The 27,838-nt window shown below is 44.8% G+C and overlaps 1 protein-coding gene across 1 annotated transcript in view; it reads left to right on the top strand.

Annotated features, from left to right (window-relative positions):
* MCM8 (minichromosome maintenance 8 homologous recombination repair factor) overlaps positions 1–27,838 on the top strand; it is a 58,768-nt gene that overhangs the window by 329 nt on the left and 30,601 nt on the right. Inside the window, exons 2-8 of the mRNA XM_044290857.1 lie at positions 1,541–1,633; positions 7,293–7,375; positions 10,812–10,958; positions 16,292–16,395; positions 16,475–16,673; positions 18,310–18,395; positions 24,516–24,667. Of these exons, the coding sequence (XP_044146792.1) occupies positions 1,541–1,633; positions 7,293–7,375; positions 10,812–10,958; positions 16,292–16,395; positions 16,475–16,673; positions 18,310–18,395; positions 24,516–24,667 (864 nt within the window). The remainder of the gene's footprint in view (positions 1–1,540; positions 1,634–7,292; positions 7,376–10,811; positions 10,959–16,291; positions 16,396–16,474; positions 16,674–18,309; positions 18,396–24,515; positions 24,668–27,838) is intronic.

Consider the following 27,838-nt stretch of genomic DNA (forward strand, 5'->3'; position numbering starts at 1 on the left):
CTGATGGATCAGCAGAACGGAAAAAAAATGATGATGTGAAAATAGTAGATACTGGTCAATAAGTGGTTAACAATTCTATTCAGTTTTTCTTAACCCCTTCAGGACCGGGCAATTTTTCACTTTTAATGTGGTTTCGTTTTTCAATCCTTGCCTTCCCAGAGCCATAACTTTTTTATTTTTCCGTTCACATAGACGTATGAGGGCTTTATTTTTTGCAGGTTGTACTTTCTGTTTTAATACCATGTTTTTCTTTTGTTTTAATGTTTTTTTCCATTGTGCCATTTGTCATATGGGATAAATATTTTTATATTTTAATAGTACAGGTGTTTTCAGACGCGGCGATGCACGTGATGTATTTTTTTTTTATATTTTTATTGTTTATTTTAATTTTGGGTACGTTTTTAGGTCATATTTAATGACCAGACTTTATCATACATGGACGGTGGATGCCCTGAGAGGGTAAAGTGATTTCCACATTTTTTTTTTTATTGGTCCAAAAGTCTTTACTGATTAATTTCTTATTTGTGTGCTTATACTATTTATACATTGATTTGAATAATAGACAGGATGCTATGAATTCTTAAAGGGGTTGTTCCATAAACTACTTTTCACCCGAAAGTGTATGTTCATCAATTGGCTCCCATTCCTCCTTGGATGGTGTTTTTTATTTTTTTCAATTTACCTCATCCTCAGTTTTCTCTTAAATCCTACTTCCTGGTTTATCATGCGCCTGCCCTCCTATTATGCCTTAGGGCAGTCAAATGTGTCCTGACATCAGTAGATCATGTGACGCTCACCACACCCCTTGTTCTCACCAATCACAATACGCCTACTGTATTACAAGACTCCAATGCAGGATGTAACCAACAGATTTGTCACAGGGTGCAATGATAGGCTAATAACTTTAGAATAAGGCAGTTTTGATGATAGGTGTATTGTGTAGTTATATCTGTTGGGTGGGATACATTTATATTACTGGCACAACCCCTTTAAACTCCCCCTAGTGGTGGCGGCACAGTATAGGTGATCACCGCTGCTGGGACTTCCACCAATCACTAGAGCAGTGGTCCCGAGACCCCTTTCTTTCTCACTGTACGACCACAATGTGAGAGAGTTTGAATGGAGCAGCAATCAAGCATGGTCAGCGCTTTCCCACCTCGCCCCATCATCCAAACACGTAAGGTTCCTTGGAAAAGAGGCCCAAACTCATCCCAAGGGACTTATTGTTTCTACTCTCAATCGATGCAGTACCTTGATATCCCCATGATTCATTGGGTCCTGCACCCCTCCTCTCTCTTCCTTTGCTTCCTCACTTCCATCTCTCCCTTTGTCCTGCAGGTGGTACCTCTTGCCATTTTGCATCTCATATTGTTCCTGGAGGATACCCCGGTGGTCCATCTTGATAATATGGTCACTCCAGCTGCTCCTCTGTCAGGTCCCATGTTTTCTTCATAGACGGGAATACACTGTGTGGGACCCACTAAATGTATAGAATTCCACCTCTGAGGAACCTTATCTTGATCTTTATTTTTTTTCCCAGGTCATTCCAGCAGCCCCACCGGTCCTCGATTAATTCAGACTACACTGGATAAGTATGTTCCATACAAAGGCTGGAAGCTTTACTTCTCTGAAGGTACAGCATGGAGAAATGCATTACACCCCTGATAGCATCTAGATCACACTCTTCTCTGCAATCATCCAATACACTTTACTACTGAGCATTTTCATGTAGTGCTCATGATTACTGGGGTCAGGAGTCAGGGCGGTGGCAGGTTTCTCCCGGTATCACATCAAATACATCTGTGTCACGGTCAGAGGGCAAATACCTTTCTGGCAGGAACAGATTCCATTAGTGCAACCTATGCCTCCATGTTATTATTGGCCACTTCTTTGTATTGAGGCTAAAGTGCTTTGTACAGCTGAATACACATGGACTGATTAGGATGGACGCATCGTTTCTGTGATATTCATGTAATGAAAGAAATGTCTAATCCCCTACAGTATATATATATATATATATATATATATATATATATAGAATCCAGAAAAAGGACGGCACTCCAGTAAGATGAAAAGAAAAGGATACCTTTATTCAACCATCCAGCACTTGATGGTTGAATAAAGGTATCCTTTTCTTTTCATCTTACTGGAGTGCCGTCCTTTTTCTGGATTCTACTTGTGGGGTGAGAAGTCTATACCCTAGGATCGTGCACCCTAATTCATCTAATTACAGCCAGTGCCGCCATTTTTCCTTTGTGTATATATATATAAGTCTGTCCTTGCTCATCAATTTTATAATATTGTCTATCGGTTACAAGGAGGTCACGTGGTCTTGTGTGTAATCGCAGCATATGTAGTGATGCTCACTGTGGCTGGAGAGCATCAAACCCTTAGGTTCTTGTCCATTTTGCAGACAAGAATAGGCATTGTTACACTGGGTCCGCAAAAAAACGGATTCAACATGGACGTCACACGGACATCATGCATATTTCTCGCCCATTTCCTTGGGGGACACGGGATCTTGGGTATAGCTCAGCTCCCTAGGAGGCGTAACACTAAGTGAAAACTGTTAAGCCCCTCCTCCAGCAGCTATACCCTCAGCCTGGAGAGAGAGACTGACAGTTTTTGCTTGGTGTCCAAGGAGGCAAGACACAAATGGCCGGCTCTTAATATGTCCCTCACTACTTGCCGCAATTACATCTGGGAACACCGGCGCTGCAGGTGGCCGCAGCGTTTTCTTACTACCCCGGCCGGTATCCAGGACCGCGTCTGCGGTCGTTACATACTTCCGCCGGTCACTTCTCCTCCCCTGGGCGCTCGAAATGGCCGGCGGTCGAGCGCCCCCTCACTCAACTCCGCCGGGACTCCTGGCGGGCTGCCGTTTTTCTCTTATTATCGGCACAGCAGGTCTAGCGCTTCCCAGCAAGGGGCGCCCAGCGCGGCACCTTAGGGGTCAATTTTGGCCGTGCACGGCACTTCCCAGCAGCGGGGGGCAGGGCCTATGTTCCCGCACTCCGATCTCTTCCCGCCGCTCAGCTTCATCCACACCTTTCACCCAGGAAAGGTTCTTCAGCGTGAAAATTACTGCTCATGTGAACAGCCCCATAGAAGTGAATGGGTCCGGATTCAGTGCGGGTGCAATGCGTTCACCTCACGCATTGCACCCGCGAGGAAATCTCGCCCGTGTGAACCCAGCCTAAGGAACCTACTGGCCACCGCTGCTGCCTCCAGTTGTCCAGAGCTGCACACATACTATCGCTGCTACTGCTCCTCGTTTTCTGGCTCCTGGTAGGTCTGTTAACCCCCTCCCAGCGCCAGTGGCCCCAGCCTGGGTTTAGGCCTCTTTTCCTGGGTTATATTGTCCCCTCATCACCAACATGTCGGATTTCACAGGGGCCTCTAAGCCCTGGTACCATGCCTGTACCGCCTGTAAAGAACCCTTTCCACGTGGGCAATCTGATCCGCATTGCTCTGCATGCCAGGCCCCAATGCAGGGTCCGCCACCGGTCGTGCCGCCCCCCGTTCCCTCTGGTCTGCCTGACTGGGCTAGATCCCTGTCCCAGGCCGTGGAAAGCCTCACCCACATAGTAGGCCGCCTTATAGATAGACCGCCTACCCTGCAGGCTGCCACACCTCTTGTCGCACCCTCCTTCTACCGCTTCTGCCACCCCTCGCTCCCAGTGATTCCTCTACGGTCCGGCACTCTCTCAGAAGCGCTCCAGGACAGAGTGCGCATCCTCCTCAGATGCGTCTCTTTCCTGGCCACACGTGCAGACTCAGTCGGGCCTCTCCTCCCCTCAGGACACGCCCTCTGAGAGAGATCTGGCGGATTCGGCTTGGGACATGGACTCGGCATTGCCGTCCAAACTAGCCTCCGCAGTGGGTCACCTCATCACCAACATTCGTGATACCTTTAAGATACACGATGATCCTCCCAGCACTGACCAGGCCGGTGTGTCTTTTTTCCGCTCCAAACAGGCGTCCAAAGTTTTTCCCCTCCACGCTGACTTCTCTTCAGTGGTCTCTAAAGCTTGGGCTCGCCCTGATGCCCGCTTTACCTCCCTCAAAAAGCTGGACATATGTTACCCATTAACAGCGGATTGTGTTGCCACGTGGGCGTCCCCGCCTAAGGTTGATCCTCCCGTGGCCCGTCTGTCTAAAAGCCCGGCCATTCCTGTAGCAGACGGCTCCTCGCTTCATTCCACCGAGGACCGTCGTATGGAGTCCCTCTCCAAAGCCATCTTTGCTGCCTCAGGTTCAGCCCTCAGACCGGTCTTTGCCTCCGCCTGGGTGGGGAAAACGAATGGGTCTCCGAATGGGGCTCCCAGCTTGAACAGGAATTGGGGTCGGACGTCCCCATTCAGGACCTCCAATACTTAATTTATCTGCGAGGCTTCTCTCGATGCGGGTGCCCTCATAGCACGCTCATCTGCCCTAGTCGTTTCCGTCAGGAGGGAACTTTGGCTGACAGTTTGGGCGGCGGACGCCGCCTCAAAGCGTTCTCTTACTGGGCTACCATTCCCGTTTGGACGAAATTATTTCAGAAGCCACGGGTGGCCAGAGCACCCATCTTCCCCAGTCCAGAACCAAAGGCACCCCTCGAGGTCGCTCTGGTTCGTCTAGTTTTCGGTCCTCCGGGCCTCGTTTCGCAGCGGGTTCCTCATCTGGCCCCTCCCAAGATAGGTGCTAGAAGTCCTTTTTTATCTGGCACAGGCCACCTGGCGCAAGTCACAGGCTGCCCGCCCCTCCACGGCCAAGCAGTCCCCCGCCTGAAGGTGCGCCCCTACCCACCCGGGTGGGGGGCCGCCTTCTCCTTTTTGGGGACGTCTGGAGGGCTCATGTCTTCGACGCCTGGGCGCTCGAAATTGTATCCTCCAGATACAAAATCGAGTTTGCGTCTCTCCCTCCGGATCGTTTCTTTCGGTCCCGTTCTCCGCGGGACCCCGAGTGTGCGGCCGCCTTCTCCGCAGGCATTCACACCCTACTGGACAAGGGAGTCATCGTTCCCGTGCCTCCGATGGACCGATTCAAGGGGTTCTACTTGAACCTCTTCGTGGTCCCCAAAAAAGAAGGCTCGATGCGGCTGATACTAGATCTAAAACGGCTAAACTGTTTTCTTTGGCGATTCCGGGTGGAGTCCCTCCGATCCGCGGTGGCTTCCCTGGAGAAGGGAGATTTTATGTCATCAATCGACATTCAGGATGCCTACCTCCACGTTTCGGTCGCTCGGTGTCACCATCGTTTCCTTCGCTTTGCAGTGGGGAACGATCACTATCAGTTTGTCGCCCTTCCCTGGCGACAGCTCCTCGGGTGTTCACCAAGGTCCTGGCCCCTGTCCTGGCTTTGCTCCGCTCCGTGTTTTTCTGCTGCCTTACTTGGACGACGTCCTCATCAAGGCGCCCCCCTTTTCTCAGACGTCCGCCAGCGTGGACCTCACTCTGGAGACCCTGGGGCGGTTTGGTTGGCTTGTCAACCCTCCCAAGTCTTCCCTGCGCCCCTCCAGGCGGTTGATCTTCCTGGGGATGCTGCTGGATACGGAGGCGGCGGAGGTCCGTCTTCCAACGGACAAGCGTCTGGCCCTCCACCGGTCGGTTCGCAATCTTCTTCTCCACCACCGTCCGTCCTTCCAATCCAGCATGCGGGTATTGGGACAAATGGTTGCCTGCTTCGAGGCAATTCCGTTTGCAAAGTTTCATTCCCGCATCTTTCAAAGGGCGATCCTCTCTGCCTGGGACAAGTCGCCGGAGAACTCCTCAAGTTCGGGCCTCCCTCCGCTGGTGGTTGGGGACCCCTCTCCAGGGGAAATCCTTCCTTCCACTGACCTGACCTGGCTGGTGGTTACCACCGACGCCAGTCTGCAGGGTTGGGGGGAGTGTTTCCTCCCCATCCCGTCCAGGGCACTTGGTCTTGATCGGAGTCCAAGCTTCAGATCAACGTCCTGGAATTGAGGGCGATCCTCTTTTTGCTCCGACACTAGACTCCCCTGCTAAAAAGCCATCCCGTCCGTGTACAATTGGACAATGCCACGGCCGTGGTGTACATAAACCACCAGGGGGGCACTCGCAGCACCTCGGCAATGCGAGAGGTAAGTCGCATTCTCCTCTGGGTGGAAGCTCACGTTCCGGCCTTGTCAGCGATTTATATTCCAGGGGTGGAGAACTGGACGGCGGACTTCCTCAGCCGGACCACCATCGACCTGGGCGAGTGGTCGCGACACCCGGACGCGTTCGAGTCCATTTGCCTTCGTTTGGGTCGTCCGGATGTGGACCACATGGCCTCCAGGTTCAACCACAAGCTTCCCACCTTTCTGGCCAGGACAAGGGATCCGAGGGTGTACAGCGCCAACGCCCTCGTTCTTCCGTGGCAAGAATTTTCCCTTCTGTATGTTTCCTCCCATTCCCTTACTGCAGGGATGGCCAACCTGCGGCTCTCCAGCTGTTGTAAAACTACAACTCCCACCATGCCCTGCTGTTGGCTGATAGCTGTTTGCAGTGTGAGCATGCTGGGAGTTGTAGTTTTGCAACAGCTGGAGAACCTCAGGATGGCCATCCCTGCCTTACTGCCTCGGGTTCTCCGGAAGATCGCGGCAGAAGACATTCCCACGATCCTGGAGGAGGGGCTTGACAGTTTTCAGTTAGTGTCACGCCTCCTAGGGAGCTGAGCTATATGCAAGGTCTCCTGTGTGCCCCAAGGAAGAGCGAGAAAGAGATTTTACTGGTAAGTTATACAAAAATCTTGTTTTTTTGCAGATCTGGGTTTTGCAAACAGCAAAATACATACTGTTGTGTGTAAATGCATCTGTATCTGCCACAAGCTAGACTTCCTCAGTGTTTTACTGAACTATTATCATATAACCTCATAACCAAGTGGATTTTTTTACCATAGTTATGGTAAAATCAGCACATGTATGGAGAATAACTTTTTTTTTTTAATTCATATTTTTTTTTAAACCATGTTATTTCCCGCTTCGGTATCAGAATTGCTGTTATTGAACCAACACATATTTGCAATTGCATAAAAAATTGTGTACCGTCTGTCTTTTCTGCATCTTTCATGTATTCCCATAGACTGCAAGCTGCTCGATTCTGTTCTGTGTTAAATTTGCCAGACTGCTCTTTGTCCTCTTCTGAACGCTCACCTATATTGAAAGCTAATCCAGTAAAGTCAAATTAGATATGAGCTTCCTGGGGAGAGAGAGAGGTTTTGGAGATTATCGTCTATAGGAACACATGCAAGCTGCGGGAGACAAGTGGTAGAAGAGATTTCCTTAAAGCATTTCCATTGTATTTTAGTGTACAGTGACAATTCCCCGTTTGTGCTGAAGGTGCAGGCCTTTGAGAAGTTCTTTACAAAACGCTTAGAGTTGTATGATAAGGTAAGTAACTCAAGGTCATCCACTCAATCATCATATGGGGTTAGGATCTTTATGTCTTTGGTCAGCTAAGGCTACTTTCACACTTTCCTTTGGTGCGGATCCGTCATGGATCTGCACAGACGGATCCGTTCAGATGATACAAACGTCTGCATCCGTTCAGAACGGATTTGTTTGTTTTATCTTTAACATATCCAAGACGGATTCGTCTTGAACACCATTGAAAGTCAATAGAGGAAGGATCCGTTTTCTATTGTGCCATAGAAAACGGATCTGTCCCCATTGACTTACATTGTGTGCCAGGACGGATCCGTTTGGCTCAATTTTGTCAGACGGACACCAAAAGGCTGCAAGCAGCCTTTTGCTGTCCGCCTCCAAAGCGGAATGGAGACGGAACGGAGGCAAACTGATGCATTCTGAGCGGATCCTTTTCCATTCAGAATGCATTAGAATGCAAACTGATCCGTTTTGGACCGCTTGTGAGAGCCCTGAACGGGTCTCGGAAACGGAAACCAAAACGCTAGTGTGAAAGTAGCCTTAACAAGGGCAGTGAAAGCTGATACCTGATAGCCGAATGAGGTTATAATATACATATAATATATAACATACATAATACAGGGTGGCTCATGAAAAAGTAGGACAAGATGAACGAGCAAGTGGATTGTTGTTTTTTTTTTTTTTAAAGGGGTTATCCAAGGCTATAAAAGCCCTCCCCCCCCCCCCCCCCCCATATGCTGTCCCTCACATTGAATGTACTTACCTGGCTCCCCACTCCCTGCGCTGGTCCCTGCACCGCCGCTGCTGCTTCTCCCCATGCGTGGATGAAAACCTCCGGTGTCGGGGGGGGGGGGGGGGGCAGCAGCCAATATCAGGCGGGGACAAGCCTCCCTAGCGTCACCAGTGAGAGAGGCCCGGCATATGGGGGGGCATTTTATAGTTTTGGATAACCCCTTCAATTACCCACAAGTCAGAATAGATGCGGAAAGTGGTCCCCGTTCCGGGCTATGCATCTTCGGGCACATCGGAGTATGTTGGCTGATACTGCTTGCAGCTCTTCACCAGTGATGCTGCAGAAGAAAAAATGTCCTGCGGTTTCCAACAAGATGGGACAACATGCCACATCTCATGGGTTCATGAACTATTTACGGAGCAGCGAACTGTGAGCGAGGGGTTATGGCCACCACGTTCCCCAGACTTGTCCACATGCCATTTTTATATTTAGAGGTCATTTTATAGCACACTTTTGTTTCCAAGTTTCTGGCTCATGTTGCTTGATACAGGTGTCATGACATTTCTGAGTATTGATCACCTTTGCTTGTTTTCTTGTCTCAAGGGACAACTTAAAAATAGTGGGTATGACGTTAATTTCTTGATGAAATCAATTCTGCACTATCAGAGGAATGGTTAGCTAAATAATGTGTATCAGAAAAGCGCCATCTAGCTGCCAGGTTCAGAATTTTTATTTATTTATTAATTAATTTTTGTGGCCCGAAAAGCCTCAGTGTTTTTATTTCTATGAAAGCAATGAACTTAAAGGGATTGTCTTATCTGGATCTATAGGATACACCATAAATGTCCGATAGGTCGATAGGTGTGGATCCCACCTATAGGATAAATATCCAAATTAATTTCTCTGTCTTAGGGTATGTTCCCATGGTGATTTTTTTTTTCTATTTTTAATTTTTTTTGCCACAGAATTTGTGGTAAAAATTAGAACCCGACCTTTGGATTTCTGCCTTGTAATTGCAGCTGCACATGTTGCAGATACACTTGTGGATTTAGCCTCGGATTTGCCACGTCAATCGTTTTTTCTCTGTGACTCATATTTCAGATATGTGCTGTATGAATAAGGGTCCATTCACACGTCCGCAAATTCGTTCCGCATTTTGCGGAACGGAATTGCGGACCCATTCCGCAATTCCGATCCCGAAAAAAATAGGACATGTCCTATTCTTGTCCGCAATAGCGGACAAGAATAGGCATATTCTATTTGTGCCGGCAATGTGCGGTCCGCAAAATGCGGAGCGCACAATGCCGCTGTCCGTGTTTTGTGGATCCGCAAAACACACACGGATGTGTGAATGGACCCTTATGCTGCGCCTACACAGTGACACTGGTTGCGGCCAGGCTCGCTGAGTAGCGGTCATCCCATAGAAATGAGAATGAGATTGCTGCATCCATCGCAAGAAATCCAGCCGTGTTGTATTTCTTGCGATGGGCATAGCGATCCTATTAATTTCTAAAGGATCCCCACTAATCAGCAAACCATGCCACAAAGGCTGCCTTGCGACCATTGTCGCCGTGTAGCCATACCCTTAAAGGGCATCTGTCAGCAGTTTTGTACCTATGAAACTGGCTGACCTGTTACATGTGCGCTTGGCAGCTGAAGGCACCTGTGTTGGTCCCATGTTCATATGTGCCCACATTGCGGAGAAAAATGATGTTTTAATGTATGTAAATGAGCCTCTAGGAGCAATGGGGGTGTTGCCATTACAAGTAGAGGCTCTGCTCTCTCTGCAAGTGCTGCACCCTCTGCACTTTGATTCACAGGGTCAGGCAGGCGTGATAATGTTTACACTGCCTGGCCTTGTCAAAGTGCAGAGGACGTGGCAGCTGCAGAGCCTCTAGGTGTAATGGTAACGCCCCCGTTGCTCCTAGAAGCTCATTTACATATATGAAAACATAATTTTGTAGCAATGCGGGCACATATGAACATGGGACCAACACAGATGCCTTCAGCTGCCAAGCGCACATGTAACAGGTCAGCCAGTTTTTAGGTACAAAACTTCTGACAGATGTCCTTTAAAAGGGTTTTTCTGAGGCTTTTTACCTGATGACCCATCTTCAGGATAGGTCATCAGTATCTGATCTATGGAGGTCTGACAACTGGGATCTCCGCCAATCAGCTGTTTGAGAAGCCACCAAGCACACCGCCATACATTGTATAGCAGCTATGCTTCGTATCGCTCTCAGCCCCATTCGCTTGAATAGCTGCGCCTAGGCCATGTGACTGATCAATGTGATATCACAAGGCCTAGGGAAAGCGGCGAGAAGGCGTCACTCACAGGAGCACAAACAGCTGATTACCGGGGGTCCTGTGTGTCAACCCCCTACCAGTCTCATACTGATGACTTATCCAGAGGATAAAAAGTCTCGGAAAAAAGAACGGATTCCAATTTAGATGAATAGACCGTTATGTTAAGGTGTTTGCAGTGGACTTTGGCATGCAAAATAATGCTGTGTGAACATGGGCTTATATAGTGGCACCGTAGAGATATTTCCATCACTCTGATCAGTTCATGGCCCTCGTGATCTATGAGCATTCATGTCACTGTCAAACATTTGATCAATATTAGCGTGCCCTGGGTCTAATGTGATGTCACATCGCCTGTGTAATCCACGCCTGCATCATTGATGTTCTCTCTTTTATGTGACACAGGATGAAATTGAAAGGAAAGGCAGCATCCTTGTTGACTATAAGGAACTTCTTCAGGACACCGAACTCATGTCTTCTGTTCTACTGACAACGGACCTAAAAGACATGCCTGAGAAAGTCCTGGATTGTATGGGGCTAGCAATCCACCAGGTGTGCCACTAAGTGACAAAACATCTAAATATACTCAAAAATCTATCATCAAATTTGTATTTCCATTCACCCGTCCAAATGCAACGTTTCATCTCTTGCATTGGAGCCTTTCTCAGGCTTGCCAATGTGAATGTGACGGCTGAAACATGGTGGCAGGTTTGCTGCAGAAATTTATTTTATCTGAAAGGGGCGCGCAGAACGCACCTGCTGCAGGGAACTCTCAATTTAGACAAATGCATTTGATGTGCAGTTGCAGAAAATTCTGTAACACATCGGAAGTCACTCTGTAGGCTCCAGTTCTTGGTTTTTACCATACCTGTTGTGCTGTGTTATTTGCAATTTGCATTTAACCCCTTCAGGACCCAGACCGTTTTCAGCTTATGGGCCAATCGTAATTTTGGTAATCTGATAGTACCATAGTATATAAGGCCGAAAAAAGACATTTGTCCATCCATATCGGCCTGTTATCCTGCAAGTTGATCCAGAGGAAGGCAAAAAAAAAAAACTGTCAGGTAGAAGCCAATTTTCTCCACTTTAGGGGAATAAAAAATTCCTTCCCGACTCCAATCAGGCAATCAGAATAACTCCCTGGATCAACGACCCCTCTCTAGTAGCTATAGCCTGTAATATTATTACACTCCAGAAATACATCCAGGCCCCTCTTGAATTCCTTTATTGTACTCACCATCACCACCTCCTCAGGCAGAGAGTTCCATAGTCTCACTGCTCTTACCGTAAAGAATCCTCTTCTATGTTTGTGTACAAACCTTCTTTCCTCCAGACGCAGAGGATGTCCCCTCGTCACAGTCACCGTCCTGGGGATAAATAGCTGATGGGATAGACCTCTGTACTGACCCCTGATATATTTATACATAGTAATTAGATCTCCCCTCAGTCATCTTTTTTCTAAAGGGAATAACCCTAATTTTCATAATCTTTCAGGGTACTGTAGTCCCCCCATTCCAGTTATTACTTTAGTTGCCCTCCTCTGGACCCTCTCCAGCTCTGCTACAGTCAGGTCCATAAATATTGGGACATCAACACAATTCTAACATTTTTGGCTCTATACACCACCACAATGGATTTGACATGAAACGAACAAGATGTGATTTAACTGCAGACTGTCAGCTTTAATTTGAGGGTATTTACATCCAAATCAGGTGAACGGTGTAGGAATTACAACAGTTTGCATGTGTGCCTCCCGCTTGTTAAGGGACCAAAAGTAATGGGACAATTGGCTTCTCAGCTGTTCCATGGCCAGGCGTGTGTTATTCCCTCATTATCCCAATTACAATGAGCAGATAAAAGGTCCAGAGTTAATTTCAAGTGTGCTATTTGCATTTGGAATCTTGCTGTCAACTCTCAAGATGAGATCCAAAGAGCTGTCACTATCAGTGAAGCAAGCCATCATTAGGCTGAAAAAAAACAAAACAAACCCATCAGAGAGATAGCAAAAACATTAGGCGTGGCCAAAACAACTGTTTGGAACATTCATGAAAAGAAGGAACGCACCGGTGAGCTCAGCAACACCAGAAGACCCGGAAGACCACGAAAAACAACTGTGGTAGATGACCGAAGAATTATTTCCCTGGTGAAGAAAACACCCTTCACAACAGTTGGCCAGATCAAGAACACTCTCCAGGAGGTAGGTGTATGTGTGTCAAAGTCAATAATCAAGAGAAGACTTCACCAGAGTGAATACAGAGGATTCACCACAAGATGTAAACCATTGGTGAGCCTCAAAAACAGGAAGGCCAGATTAGAGTTTGCCAAACGACATCTAAAACAGCTTTCACAGTTCTGGAACAACATCCTATGGAGGGATGAGACCAAGATCAACTTGTACCAGAGTGATGGGAAGAGAAGAGTATGTAGAAGGAAAGGAACTGCTCATGATCCTAAGCATACCACCCCATCAGTGAAGCATGGTGGTGGCAGTGTCATGGCGTGGGCATGTATGGCTGCTAAAGGAACTGGTTCTCTTGTATTTATTAATGATGTGACTGCTGACAAAAGCAGCAGGATGAATTCTGAGGTGTTTCGGGCAATTTTATCTGCTCATATTCAGCCAAATGCTTCAGAACTCATTGGACGGCGCTTCACAGTGCAGATGGACAATGACCCAAAGCATACTGCAAAAGCAACCAAAGAGTTTTTTAAGGGAAAGAAGTGGAATGTGCTGCAATGGCCAAGTCAGTCTCCTGACCTGAATCTGATTAAGCATGCATTTCACTTACTGAAGACAAAACTAAAGAGAAAATGCCCCAAGAACAAGCAGGAACCGAAGACCGTTGCAGTAGAGGCCTGGAAGAGCGTCACCAGGGATGAAACCCAGCGTCTGGTGACGTCTATGCGTTCCAGACTTAAGGCTGTAATTGACTGCAAAGGATTTGCAACCAAGTATTAAAAAGTGAAAGTTTGATTTATGATTATTATTCTGTCCCATTACTTTTGGTTCCTTAACAAGTGGGAGGCACATATGCAAACTGTTGTAATTCCTACACCGTTCACCTGATTTGGATGTAAATACCCTCAAATTAAAGCCGACAGTCTGCAGTTAAGTCACATCTTGTTCGTTTAATTTTAAATCCATTGTGGTGGTGTATAGAGCCAAACATGTTAGAATTGTGTAGATGTCCCAATATTTATGGACCTGACTGTATGTCTGCCTTGTTTATAGGAGCCCAGAACTGTACACAGTACTCCATGTGTGGTCTGACTAATGATTTGTAAAGTGGCAGGACTATGTTCTCATCACAGGCATCTATGCCCCTTCTGATGCAACCCATTATCGTATTGGCCTTGGCAGCAGCTGCCTGACACTGTTTTTTGCAGCTTAGTTTGCTGTTTATTAAAATTCCTAGATCCTTTTCCATGTCAGTGTTACTGAGTGTTTTATAATTTAGTATGTACGGGTGACTTGCATTATTCCTTCCCATGTGCATAACCTTACATTTGTCAGTGTTGAACCTCATCTGCCACTTATCTGCCCAAGCCTCCAATCTATCCAGATCCCTCTGTAGTAGTATACTGTCCTCTTCAGTGTTAATTACTTTACACAGTTTAGTGTCATCTGCGAAAATTGATACTTTACTATGCAAGCCTTCTACAAGATCATTAATAAATATATTGAAGAGAATAGGGCCCAGTACTGACCCCTGAGGTGCCCCACTAGTGACAGTGACCCAATCTGAGTGTGTACCGTTAATAACCCCCCTCTGTTTTCTATCACTGAGCCAGTTACTTACCCACATACAGATGTTTTCTCCCAGTCCGAGCATTCTCATTTTATATACTAACCTTTTATGTGGTACAGTATCAAATGCTTTGGAGAAGTCCAGATATACGACATCCATTGATTCGCCGCTGTCAAGTCTAGAACTTATCTCCTCATAGAAACTGATTAAATTAGTTTGACATGACCGATCCCTCACGAAGCCATGCTGATATGGCGTTATTTGCTTATTTCCGTTGAGATGCTCTAAGATAGCATCTCTCAGAAAACCTTCAAACAGTTTACCCACAACAGATGTTAAACTTATCGGCCTATAGTTTCCAGGCTCTGTTTTTGGACCCTTTTTGAATATTGGCACTGATGTGTCACTTTATGGGGTATTAACTTTGGAACGCTTTTACTTATCCAAGCGATTCTGAGATTTTCTCGTGACACATAGTACTTAATGTTAGCGGTAAATCTGGGTAAATATGTTTTACCTTTATTTTTTAAACAATCTAAACTTGAATTTCTCTGCTTTTAAGACAGAGACCTCACAAATAGTTATTTATTAACATTCACCCTGTGTTTCCATTATGTTGGATCACTTTGTAAATGTCATTTTACTTTTATAAGGCCTTTAGAAGGCTAAGAATTTTACAAGCAATTTTTCACATTTTCAAGATAATTTCCAAAACAGATTTTTTTTTTAAGGACCAGTTCAGATTTTAAGTGAGTTTGAGTGGCTTATATAATAGAAATCACCTATAAATTAGCCCATTTGAGAAACTACACCTCTCAAATTATTCAAAACAGATTTTAGAAATTTTGTTAACCCTTTCAGTGTTCCACAGGAATTAAAGTAAAATTACATAAAGTAAAATGGAGGTGACTTCTAACAATTACTTTTTTTTTAATTCAGATTTTCCACTTTTCCTGTAACACAGCAAGGGTTAACAGCAAAGCAAACCTCTACTTTATTACCCTGATTTAGCAGTTTACAGAAACACCCCATATGTGGCCATACACTGCAGTATGGGCAAAAGGCAGGGCTAAGAGGGGAAGGAGCACCATATGGAGGGCAAAATTTGCTTGACTGGTTTTTGGGTGCCATGTCTGCAAAATATAGGATATGTCTTATCTTTTGCTGTATCTTGAGGATCGCGGACCCATTTAAGTTAATGTGTCCACAGCATGGAGTTCACAAGACCACTGTCCTTATATCGGAGACTGCTATTTGTGATCTGCCATACGGTGATGTGAATGGGCCCTTACACTGACAGTTGCCTAACGGACCCTGCTTGGGGGATGGTCCTCATAGACTTCCTTACATGGCAACCGGAAGCTGATGGAGTTAGAGAAGGCGCTCCCTCCTTTTGTATACTCTTTAGATGCCACGGTCAGCATTGCTGTTTGCATCCATGTGGCCATATGTCCATCCTGCAAAAAAAATGTTTTATTGTCCATTTGGCAGACAAGACTAGGCATTTTTACTATAGGGTGGGACGTGCAGAACAGGACAATGCGGGAAGCACACGGCCGGTATCTGTTTTACAGATCTGTAGTTTGTAGACCACCAACCACATGTGGTCATGTGCATGAGGCCTAATCCATATGTAGATGAGAAGTTAAGTGTAACGGGGGCAGGTCCAAGCCAAACTGTGCACCCTTGCTCCTCCTGCTTCCTCTGCCAGCCCCTCTGTCTCTTTCTTTATTGGCATGGTCAGGTTTCTGCACAGTCATCTTGCTTGGCCCTGAGCTGAGATAGCCCTATAAGCCATTGTGCTTTAATAGTGAATTTTCTGATGAGATGATCATGTATTTTAGATAGCTCTTGGGCTTACAAGAATCTCTCCCGAAAGCTATTCCGCCCGTCCTTCCCATGCACACTCGGCTCAGCCAAGCGTGCATATGTTCTGAATGGAGAGAGGGACGCATGTTCCTACCAGACACCTCTGGCAGCAGCATATCTCCCTGAGAACAAAAGTATTGGGTATGATGATATCCAACTGCCAGAGGCCCCCATAAACATTAGATGGTTGGCTGGTCCTGCTGACATGGACATTAATCTGTGTATGGCCAGCTTTCTTTTTTTTTGTAAATTTGGATATATTTTCAGGTGTTAACTAAGGACCTTGAGAGACATGCGGCTGAGTTACAGGAGCAGGAGGGCCTTCCATTAGAGGAGACCCCCATTGTCAATGTGCCGTACATACATACAAGGTAGGTATTATAAATTAATATTAGTATGCAGCTATATATATGATGGAATTATGTTTGATAACTGACTTTTTTCCCACAGGGTATATAATTATGATCCATTGACTGCTTTGAAAAACCTTAGGGCCAACCTTTATGGAAAATATGTTGCGTTACGAGGCACAGTTGTGCGAGTCAGTAATATTAAACCCCTTTGCACCAAAATGGCTTTTGTATGTAACATGTGTGGTGATGTCCAGAGCCTCCCGCTGCCGGATGGAAAGTACACCATTCCAACAAAGGTAACCCCTTTTTCTTTATCGTGGAGGAGACATGTTTTAGGACTGTCACTGCCGCAGATATTGCCTGTTGTAAAATAATATGGACATCTGTAGGTCACCTAGTAGAATAACTGGATGTAGTAAGCTGGACATGACTCTTGGCTGTATCTAATAGAGAAGGGGTTCTGATTGGGGGCGCTCCTCTATTGCCACAAGTATGTGGTTAACAAATTAGGTAGAATCCTGTTCTCATGTGGACAATCCCTTTAAGGTTTTGAAAGTAGCACAGAGAATTGTCTGTAGGAATGCAGAAGTAATCGTCTGATCATATGGCTGACCTAATCCACGCAACCGGAGTGTACCCTCTGTATGGCCCATAAAATATCCCCATCTGGGAATTCTGAGGTAATAGAATTCTGGAATCGTTTAGGACAGTGTTCCCCAACCCCGGTCCTCGGGACCCACCTACCGGTCATGATTTGAGAATATCCCACAGAATGAATTCCTGTGGTAAGTCCTGATGCATGGACCCTAATTAAGTAAATACCTGCATTTAATGAAAAAATGTTCAGTGTGAATGAGGAGCAGCGCGGTCCCACCATATTGACACTAATTATCTAACCTGCTCAATACTAAGGAAATCCTGAAAACATGACTGGCAGGTGGGCCCCTGAGGAAAACAAAAAGGAAAATGAAGTGCTAAAATGGGTGCATGGGTTCCCCCTCAATTCTCTCTTACAAGAGCATATCTCTCTCTCTCTCTCTCTCTGGAGGATCCAACATGCATGTGCATGGCCACTGTTATGATACAGAGTTGATATCGACCATCCTTAGGATACGTCACCAGTATCAGTTTGGGGGTGGGGTACTAGGTACTACTAGGCACTACTCAGTGGACAGAGCCTTCTCTTGAATGGGAGCTGAGCTGCAGTACCCCTGCACAGCCACTACACAGTGGATGGAACCTTCTGCTCCCGTGTCTGTCCACTGTATGGTTTCCAGAGCTAGCGGCTGCCCGAAACAGTGATAAGTTGGGGTGTCAGACCCCCACTGATCTGATATTGATGACATATCCTAAGGAAACACAGTCAAAACTCTTCCCATCTCAGACTTTAATGGCATTTCGCTGGGATATGCCACCAGTGTCCGTTAGGTGTGGGTACCATCTCTGGGACCTGCTCCCATCTCCAGAACAGGCTCCCCTGCAAGTGTAGCCACCCTCCATTCACCACTATGGTAGTTCTGAAATTATCCAAGTGGCGTAATAATCCTCATGTTCTGGAAATAGGAGCGGGTCCCAGAGGTGGCATATCCTAGTGATACGCCATCAGTATCTGAGATGAGTTTTAAACTCTTCTTGCCAGGATCCTCACAGGTTACGGCTGGGGTCCCAGCAGCAGGACGTTGTATACAATTTATGATTTGGGTCCCTTGTGACAGAAAGGGCTTGTCCAAAATGGGCACGCCCTTCAGGTTACAAATGGATGATTGTCAAAGGGTCAAAATACTAGGCGTAAAACGTATACAGTCCTGCAGACAAATCCTAATGTGTACAGTGTGTCCATCTTACCGAAAAACTTTTAAGCGGTATATTTGAATGTATCAGTTCCTATAACACTACAATGCTCCTATTTATCTCCAAAATTTGCTGTTTCAGTGCCCAGTCCCAGAGTGCCGAGGCCGTTCATTTACACCGAACCGAGGTTCTCCTCTGACAGTGACCGTGGACTGGCAGACGATCAGGCAAGTAGAGTGTGTCATCTGTCTTATTGAACTGCAAGACATAAAGCGGCGCCCTTCATCTGCTTTATGTATGTTTTCCATTTCCCCACATCTCTGTTCTTGACAAAAGCTTCCATAGATCAAAGTGCCTGTTACAAAGGCACAAGAACAATGCAGCAGCTAGTCATCATACGTACACTTTACTGCCTATGTCCTAGAAGGCTTATTCGCTCTTATGCAAAATACAGTTATAGTGCCTTCTTCAATCCAAAAAGCAGCTATTCGGTGATATTTCCATATGAAAGAAATCGTGATCATACAATTATTTCAAAATGGAAAAGAAGAGTTCATATTTTTTATTCTATTTGATTCATCCAGGTGTTTTTCCTCTATTCATGCTTCAGAAGATTATAGTTCATATGCAGCACAGGATATGTGTTTTGACTATTGTGTAGTTTTATTGCTTTACAGATATATTCTGCTTTATCTCTTATTTGATGTCTCCGTTAGATAGACATTATGCTAATGATAGTATATTTCTATCCGTACAGTGAGTCTAATAAATGACATATCCTCATTAAAGTGTTTTTCTCTAGGTCACATCGTTCCCCGATCTCTGCAGGGCCTTTTGGTCCGGAGGGTTGGGGAAAGGATTATTTTGGATCCTCTCTGGGAGATCTTACCCCACCCATGACATTAAAGGAACACTCCACTGTTTTATGCCCAGTGCAGGTTCAGATGAGGTGGTGCATTATTTTCATCTTCTATGTTCTTTGGAACCCCGTCAGGCCCTGAACTATGCATAACCTGATGAATCAATTTTCCTGCTCTTTCCTTCATTTTCTGGCCACACAGTTGATGGTCACAAGGTTGTATTTAATACCCAGAAAATGTAGGTTTGGGATCTGCATCAAAAGTTATTTTTCTGTGCAGTTTTCTGTTATTAAGTGGGTTTTGGGGTGGATTTTGATATGGCTCTTGGGCCTACAATTGATTTAATTGGGTATTTCCATGCGAAATCTGCAATAGGAATGAATGAGCTTTTTTTTTTAAATGTGATACGGATTATCAATCAATATGCAGAACAAAATGCTCCATACAAAATACAGCTTGGTTTTTCCATTCAAAACAGTGGGAAATGGATTAAAAGCAGATTCCATATGGATTTTGGTGTGGAAAATGTGCCAGAATCTGAGCGGAAAATCTGCCACGTGAACATGGTCTCAAGGGGGTGTTTAGAAACAAAGGTTTAAAGGGAAACTGTCACCTAAAAACCCCCTCCCAAGCCGCCAGCACTACCTTAAAGTAGCCAGCGGTATGTTTCTAAAGATCCTTTTCTTCCTCCGGTCAGATGTAGCGGGTCCAGCACTCGGGTCTTGGATAAAAGCATGTAAGGATCTACTTGGTCCTTATTTATCACAGCAACTTGTCATGAGTAAGGACTGAGTACAGTCCAAAATGCATTGACTGGTGTGGGGAGATTTCCTGCTGTGTGCCATTTTAGGGCTTTTTTTTTTTTAAGATATTTGAAATAAAAAACCTATGGTTTTATCCAAGACCGGAGTGCAGGGGATTCAAGTTTGTTTTTCAAGATTTTAGCCCATCTGGCCCGAGGAAGAAAAGGATCTTTAGAAACATACAGCTGGCTACCTTAAGGTAATGCTGGCGGCTTGGAGGCGTTTTTTAGGTTACAGGTTCCCTTTAAAGAGGACCTGTCACCTCTCCTGACATACCTGTTTTATTTTTTTTAATTTTAAATATTTTATTAATTATAATACAAAAAAATACAGATCAATACAACATTTGTAATACTATAAAATCCACAAGTCCGTCTATTCCAACCCTGAGCATACTCGGCAATAATTACATAAAGACAAATGCCCATAACCATATGAGTATTGAAAATCAAATGGAGATCCCACCCTCTGGGGGAGAGGCCAGAATCCCCCAGCATCCGTCATTTAATGCCTGAGGGACCTGCCATCCCCCAGCATCTCTACAGCTTCTGCAATACTCCAGAACAACTGCACATTCTTTGCCGATACAGACAAGTAGAAAAGACCGGACTTATGAGATCTTCCCCATCCCGCCCCCCAAACCCCCCACCTTGCAGGAAAAAAAAAAAAAAAAAAAAAAAAAAAAAAAAGGAAAAAAAATAATAATTCCCAATTAATTATCCGTGTCCCAATCTTCCCACAGCTGACTCCACTTTGCGCAGGATCCTCTTTGTTTGTACAGAATCCTTTCATAGTTTCTCACTTTCTCAACCAGACCCAGCCAATTACTGCAGTCTGGAGTAGAAGAGCAAAACCATGATCTGGAGATGAGAAGCCTAGCCAAAAACATCACCTTGATCAACAAACAGCGTTTTATAGGCTGGTAATCCACCTCCGATAGGTCTCCCAGGACCCATATCCTGGGAGACAAAGGAACCACAATACCGAGTTTACGAGCCAGATTGGATTGGACCTGTCTCCAATAGCTGCTCACCATTGGGCAGTCCCAAAACAGATGTAAGTGATCTGCCTCGGAGTCACCACAGCGTGGGCAGTCAGAGGAGGCTCTAAGTCCCCTCCTATATAACCATACAGGTGTCACATAGATTTTATGCATAATATTAAATTGTACAACCGTGTGATTAAAATTATGTGAAACCAACTTTAAACTTTCCCCTATATTCTCCCAATTTGGAGGGCCCACCTCTGAGAGCAAAGAAGACCAGGATTTCTGTCCTGGAGAGAGAACATCTAAAAAAAAATTCTTCATTAAGTGACTATAACAATGTGATATTTTAATTCTCGTGACAGTTTTCTTACAAATTAAATCGTGTAAAAATTCAGGAGTGTCTATAATAAAGACGTGACTATTCGTAGTGCTAGAGAGTGCTGACCTCAATTGAAAGTATGCATACCAAGCCACCTCATCTAAATTTGCCCTTTGCTTTAGTTCCTTAAGGGGCAGGATTTGTCCACCACTAACCACTTGATGTAAATACTGGATATTTTTGGTCCTCCAGTACTGGCTACAGCTCAGATCTCTCAGGTTCATAAGCTTTGAATTATGCCACAATGGGGTACAAACGAGTGATGCCTTGACTCCGCACCAACTCCTTATGGCCGCCCAAGTCTTTGTAGCCATTCTGCAGAAAAGTGTATAACCACCCAGTATGTTTAATAAGTAGTCAGATTCCAATACGGTAAAAAAATCCGAAAAACCTGAGTCCTTCACCACTCTGCTGCAGAAATGGCTATTTTCCCAATCATTGAAAAGGCAGAGTTGGGAAGCCACAAAGTAGCCCTTAAAATAGGGGAGGTTAAGACCTCCCCGATTATAGGGCATAGAAAAATAAAGTGCCTTCAGTCTCACGCGCTTCCTCCCCCATACTAAGTCGTTAAGCATCCGCTCTATCAATCTAAAGTATTTATCTGCAATCCAAACAGGTGAGTTACGCAGGACGTAAAGAACCTGGGGAAGCACTACCATTTTTATTAAGGAAATTCTGTCCGCTCTTGCAAACAGAATTTTTTGCCATATCTTAATTTTAGCCCTCAGTTTTATCAGCAAAGGGATCAAATTGAGTTGTAAATATTCCTGTGGTTTAGCAGAAACTGTTATCCCCAGGTACTTTATTGAGTCCGAGATCGTTAACTGGTTATCCCATTCGCCCCGCAACTCGTCTATAGGGAGAAGAACGGTCTTGTCCCAGTTGATCTCCAGACCAGATGGATCAGAAAAGAGACCAACCAGGTCCATTATACGAGGGAGAGTGGTATCTGTTTGGTGAATAAAGAGCAGAATATCGTCTGCATAGAGGGATACCCGATCGTGCTTCCCCATTATACCGAAGCCGACCACCTTCGGATCCTGCCTTATACTAGCCGCTAGGGGTTCGATGTAAATGTTAAATAAAAGGGGGGAGAGGGGACAGCCTTGACGGGTACCTCTTTCTAGAGCGAAGCTCTCTGTCGTCATATCATTGATCCTAATCCTAGCTACTGGAGAGTTATATAATAGCTGAACCATCGCCATAAATCTTGGGCCAAAGCCCATTTTTTTCATCACCTCCCAGAGGAAAGTCCACTCCACCCTGTCGAAGGCTTTAGTAGCGTCCAGCGACAGGATGGAGCGAGTGCCACACTCCGGGGACTGAATATTCATAAATAGCCTATGGAGATTATGCTGGGTGCCTCTTTTTGGCATAAAGCCATTTTGATCTGGATGAATGATAGTAGATATTACTCGCGAAAGCCTCCTAGCCAAAACTTTTGATAGTAACTTAACATCAGTATTTAATAAGGAGATTGGCCTGTAGGAGCTCAATTCTGCCGGGTCCTTATCCTTTTTTGGGATTAAAACAATGAGAGCCTCCATCATAGAGCATGGTAGTCCCCCTCCCTTTAATGCCTGAGTAAAAACCTCTAGCATCTGAGGGAGAGTCACCTCACTGTACTTGCGATAAACCTCATATGGAAGGCCATCCAGTCCTGGCGATGAGTTCCCCGAGATAGACCCCAGGACATACCTGTTTTATTAGCTTCATGCATTCACTGTGTAATAACGATTCTGGAGCATCTATTCTTATGTCTGTATGTTGTGCTATTCCTTTATTGTTTCTAGTAGAAGTTATGAATGAATTGCTATTAGCCTTCAGTAAGGGTACAGAGGGGGGGGGGGGGGGGGTAACCAGTTGGGGGGGTGTTCCTGCACAGTCTGAAAATGGCAGTGCTGATTGGATAGAGTAAGTCAGTGCAGGTACCCCCCCCCCCCCCCCAACTGGTTACCTCCCCTCTGTACCCTTACTGAAGGCTAATAGCAATTCATTAATAGCTTCTAGTAGAAATAATAAAGGAACGGCACAACATACATTCATAAGAATAGGAGTTCCAGAATGGTTATTACACAGGGAATGCGTGAAGCTAATAAAACAGGCATGTCAGGAGTAGTGAAAGGTCCTCTTTAAGTCCCCCGTCCCCCCCCCGCTCTCTATGGTTATGGAAGTGGAACTAGTAACACATGGATTGTGAGAAAACTAAGCTGTGCAAAGACCCATTGAAATCACTTTGTTTTCACTGGATGTCTGTGGTCCTTCATATCGGAAAGCTACAATTAATATGGCTCTCAGTCTAACTAACCAAGGGACTTATTAAGAGGGCTTAAAAAGTCTTGACATTTTCACAAACTTTGCATAAATCATTAGTAAAAACAAAGATAAGAAACTCAGTAATATATCTTTTTAAAGTAAAATGCTTCTTTCTACACTTATCAGCCCCTTCTTTGCCAGTCTTGAGAGAGGAGACAGATTTTCAGCTTCACTGAGAGATCAGATTACATCTGCTATCCATAGAAGTTTGTAGAGAGGGGAAGGAAGGCTGGTGCAGCTTGAGAGAGGAGGAACTGACATAAACAAAGGCCACTGAAGGCTCTAGTCGGTTTTCTATTTCGCCCCAGTGCTGGCTTCACAGCTACACTGCTCAGTACTGTTGTATAATGTCCTCAGTGTTGCTGAGGCTACTAAACGGGTGCTACAGAGAGATGGGAGAGAAGAATCTCCTCTTCTTTGTCTGCTGTGTATAGGAGACATCATGGAAACCAGTGTCTGCTCACTAGCTCTATAAAAACCGACAATTAGAGATGGGCCTACAAAAAGAGAAAACTGGTGAAAAATGCCATATACAAGTCTTATTATAGCCAGCTTTAGTGTTATACCTCATGTACACACATTCTGAAACGTCACCTGAAACAGCAGGTACTGTATGGCTTAACTCTGGATTGCCTTTTAAAGCTACCCGGCGACAATATCTCTTTATTGTTTGCCCGTTAGTAGAGGGTATCATGTGAGTTTACCACCCAGTGCTGCTGCTTGTAAGTCTCTGAGAGCTTGGATGTGACTCTCATAAACCTGAATAGAAAGGGTGACTTCTGGTCCACACAGGACACTGTGTAAATTGGCAGGTCAGTTTGCAGATCACATAACAGGGGACCCAAATTGAGCCGGTATTACAAAGAAGTGCTGGGGTGAGTAAACTGACTATTCTGCCGTTTACATGGTGCCCTCTACTAACCTACAAAAGAATAACAATATGTTTTAGCCAAAATATACATATTAGGCAGTCCCTTACCGGAATATATTTTCTCTTACAGAGTCCAAGAGTTGATGTCCGATGATCAACGGGAAGCTGGTAGGATCCCAAGAACTGTAGAATGTGAACTGAGCCAGGATTTAGTGGACAGTTGTGTCCCTGGAGATATGGTGACCATTACTGGGATAGTTAAAGTATCAAATATTAAAGATGGTGCGTCCTACTTCTTTTATACAAGGTCACATACGAAAGCTTAAAGGGAACCTGTCACCGGGATTTTGGGTATAGAGCTGAGGACATGGGTTGCTAGATGGCGGCTAGCACATCCGCAATATCCAATCCCCATAGCTCTGTGTGCTTTTATTGTGTAAAAAAAACAATTTGATACATATGCAAATTAACATAAAAGAGTCATATCTTACTTGTGTGACCAGAGAAGAGTCATATTTTCTAGCTCTGACTCATCTCAGGCTAATTTGCATATGTATCAAATAGTTTTTTTTACACAATAAAAGCACACAGAGCTATGGGGACTGGGTATTGCAGATGTGCTAGTGGCCATCTAGCAACCCATGTCCTCAGCTCTATACACAAAATCCCGGTGACAGGTTCCCTTTAAAGGGGTTGTCTCACTTCAGTAAGTGGCATTTATCATGTAGAGAAAGTTTATACCAGGCACTTACTAATGTATTGTGATTGTCCATATTGCTTCCTTTGCTGGCTGGATTCATTTTTTCATCACATTATACACTGCTTGTTTCCATGGTTACAGACCACCCTGCAATCCATGTGGTGGTCGTGCTGGCACAATATAAGAAAAAGCTTCAGCCTCTCTTGGCCGGGACCATGGGAGTGCACATAGGCTAGTGCTTTTTCCTATATTGTGCAAGCACGACCAACACTATGCCACTTACTGAAGGGAGAGAACCCCTTTAAGTGCTTTTATGAATTATACTGATTAAATTCAAACATTTGTCAGATACTTGCTCCTGGAAGGTACTGGTTCTCATTGCGGAGATCCATCTTGTGGAAGAGTGCCTGGGAAAAGTATACAAATCAGTTCCCTTTGGAAGGAAGTAATTAAACTGTCTCTTTAGTGCCATCTATGGGTAGCATCCCTGTAAGTCAGTGTCCTAGTAGGTGGCACTGGTGAGTGTTTTCTTTCTACCTCTGGAGGAGAGCTAACTAATAAGGTTTTTGAACAATTTTGACTGAGTACCTGACAATAATTATCCAGTTTTTAAGGAAGTTTACTTACCTTTTCCTCTTTATTAGAGTTTGAGAAGTTTATATAAAAGCACCTTGCATTTTTGTGATTCTTTGCAAAAGTCCCAGTAAAAGGACTAAAACGTTGCACGGGACACTATTCACATTTGGGAGTGCCATGGATTTCTTTCTACTACTTATTTTGGATGTTTTTGGTCAAGTCCGCAAATTCAGGCACACCAATCTGATATTACTTGCTGTACTGCTCTATTTCCTTTTTTATATCTCTTTTCTTTACTGTCCATGAGTGATTAAGCAACTTGAATGTCATGGCAACGGGTCCATAAACCTACAGCGATTTGTATCTGATTGCTTGTTTGCATGCATATTGTATTAACAGCATTATATGATACATATACAGTCAGGTCCATAAATATTGGGACATCTACACAATTCTAACATTTTTGGCTCTATACACCACCACAATGGTTTAACTGCAGACTGTCAGCTTTAATTTGAGGGTATTTACATCCAAATCAGGTGAACGGTGTAGGAATTACAACAGTTTGCATATGTGCCTCCCGCTTGTTAAGGGACCAAAAGTAATGGGACTGAATAATAATCATAAATCAAACTTTAACTTTTTAATACTTGGTTGCAAATCCTTTGCAGTCAATTACAGCCTGAAGTCTGGAACGCATAGACGTCACCAGACGCTGGGTTTCATCCCTGGTGATGCTCTGCCAGGCCTCTACTGCAACTGTCTTCAGTTCCTGCTTGTTCTTGGGGCATTTTCCCTTCAGTTTTGTCTTCAGCAAGTGAAATGCATTCTCAATCGCATTCAGGTCAGGTGATTGACTTGGCCATTGCATAACATTCCACTTCTTTCCCTTAAAAAACTCTTTGGTTGCTTTTGCAGTATGCTTTGGGTCATTGTCCATCTGCACTGTGAAGCGCCATCCAATGAGTTCTGAAGCATTTGGCTGAATATGAGCAGATAATATTGCCCGAAACACTTCAGAATTCATCCTGCTGCTTTTGTCAGCAGTCACATCATCAATAAATACAAGAGAACCAGTTCCATTGGCAGCCATACATGCCCACGCCATGACACTACCACCACCATGCTTCACTGATGAGGTGGTATGCTTAGGATCATGAGCAGTTCCTTTCCTTCTCCATACTCTTCTCTTCCCATCACTCTGGTACAAGTTGATCTTGGTCTCATCTGTCCACAGGATGTTGTTCCAGAACTGTGAAGGCTTTTTTAGATGTCGTTTGGCAAACTCTAATCTGGCCTTCCTGTTTTTGAGGCTCACCAATGGTTTACATCTTGTGGTGAACCCTCTGTATTCACTCTGGTGAAGTCTTCTCTTGATTGTTGACTTTGACACACATACACCTACCTCCTGGAGAGTGTTCTTGATCTGGCCAACTGTTGTGAAGGGTGTTTTCTTCACCAGGGAAAGAATTAGTCGGTCATCCACCACAGTCGTTTCCCGTGGTCTTCCGGGTCTTTTGGTGTTGCTGAGCTCATCGGTGCGTTCCTTCTTTTTAAGAATGTTCAAAACAGTTGTTTTGGCCACGCCTAATGTTTTTGCTATCTCTCTGATGGTTTTTTTTGTTTTTTTCCAGCCTAATGATGGCTTGCTTCACTGATAGTGACAGCTCTTTGGATCTCATCTTGAGAGTTGACAGCAACAGATTCCAAATGCAAATAGCACACTTGAAATGAACTCTGGACCTTTTATCTGCTGATTGTAATTGGGATAATGAGGGAATGACACACACCTGGCCATGGGACAGCTGAGAAGACAATTGTCCCATTACTTTTGGTCCCTTAACAAGCAGGAAGCACACATGCAAACTGTTGTAATTCCTGCACCGTTCACCTGATTTGGATGTAAATACCCTCAAATTAAAGCTGACAGTCTGCAGTTAAAGCACATCTTGTTTGTTCCATTTCAAATCCATTGTGGTGGTGTATAGAGCCAGAAATGTTAGAATTGTGTCAATGTCCCAATATTTATGGACCTGACTGTATAATTGCTTATCATCCTGTAACCCTTTGAAATTGGTAGGGGATATCGAGGTGCATCAATGTGTTTGATGATTAGAAACCTCGTATTAATCTCCTTGAGAAATATTGAGTGGCTGCATTGGTGATATTTAGGCTAC

The sequence above is a fragment of the Bufo gargarizans genome, chromosome 4, assembly GCF_014858855.1.
Source record: "Bufo gargarizans isolate SCDJY-AF-19 chromosome 4, ASM1485885v1, whole genome shotgun sequence".
NCBI lineage: Eukaryota > Metazoa > Chordata > Amphibia > Anura > Bufonidae > Bufo > Bufo gargarizans.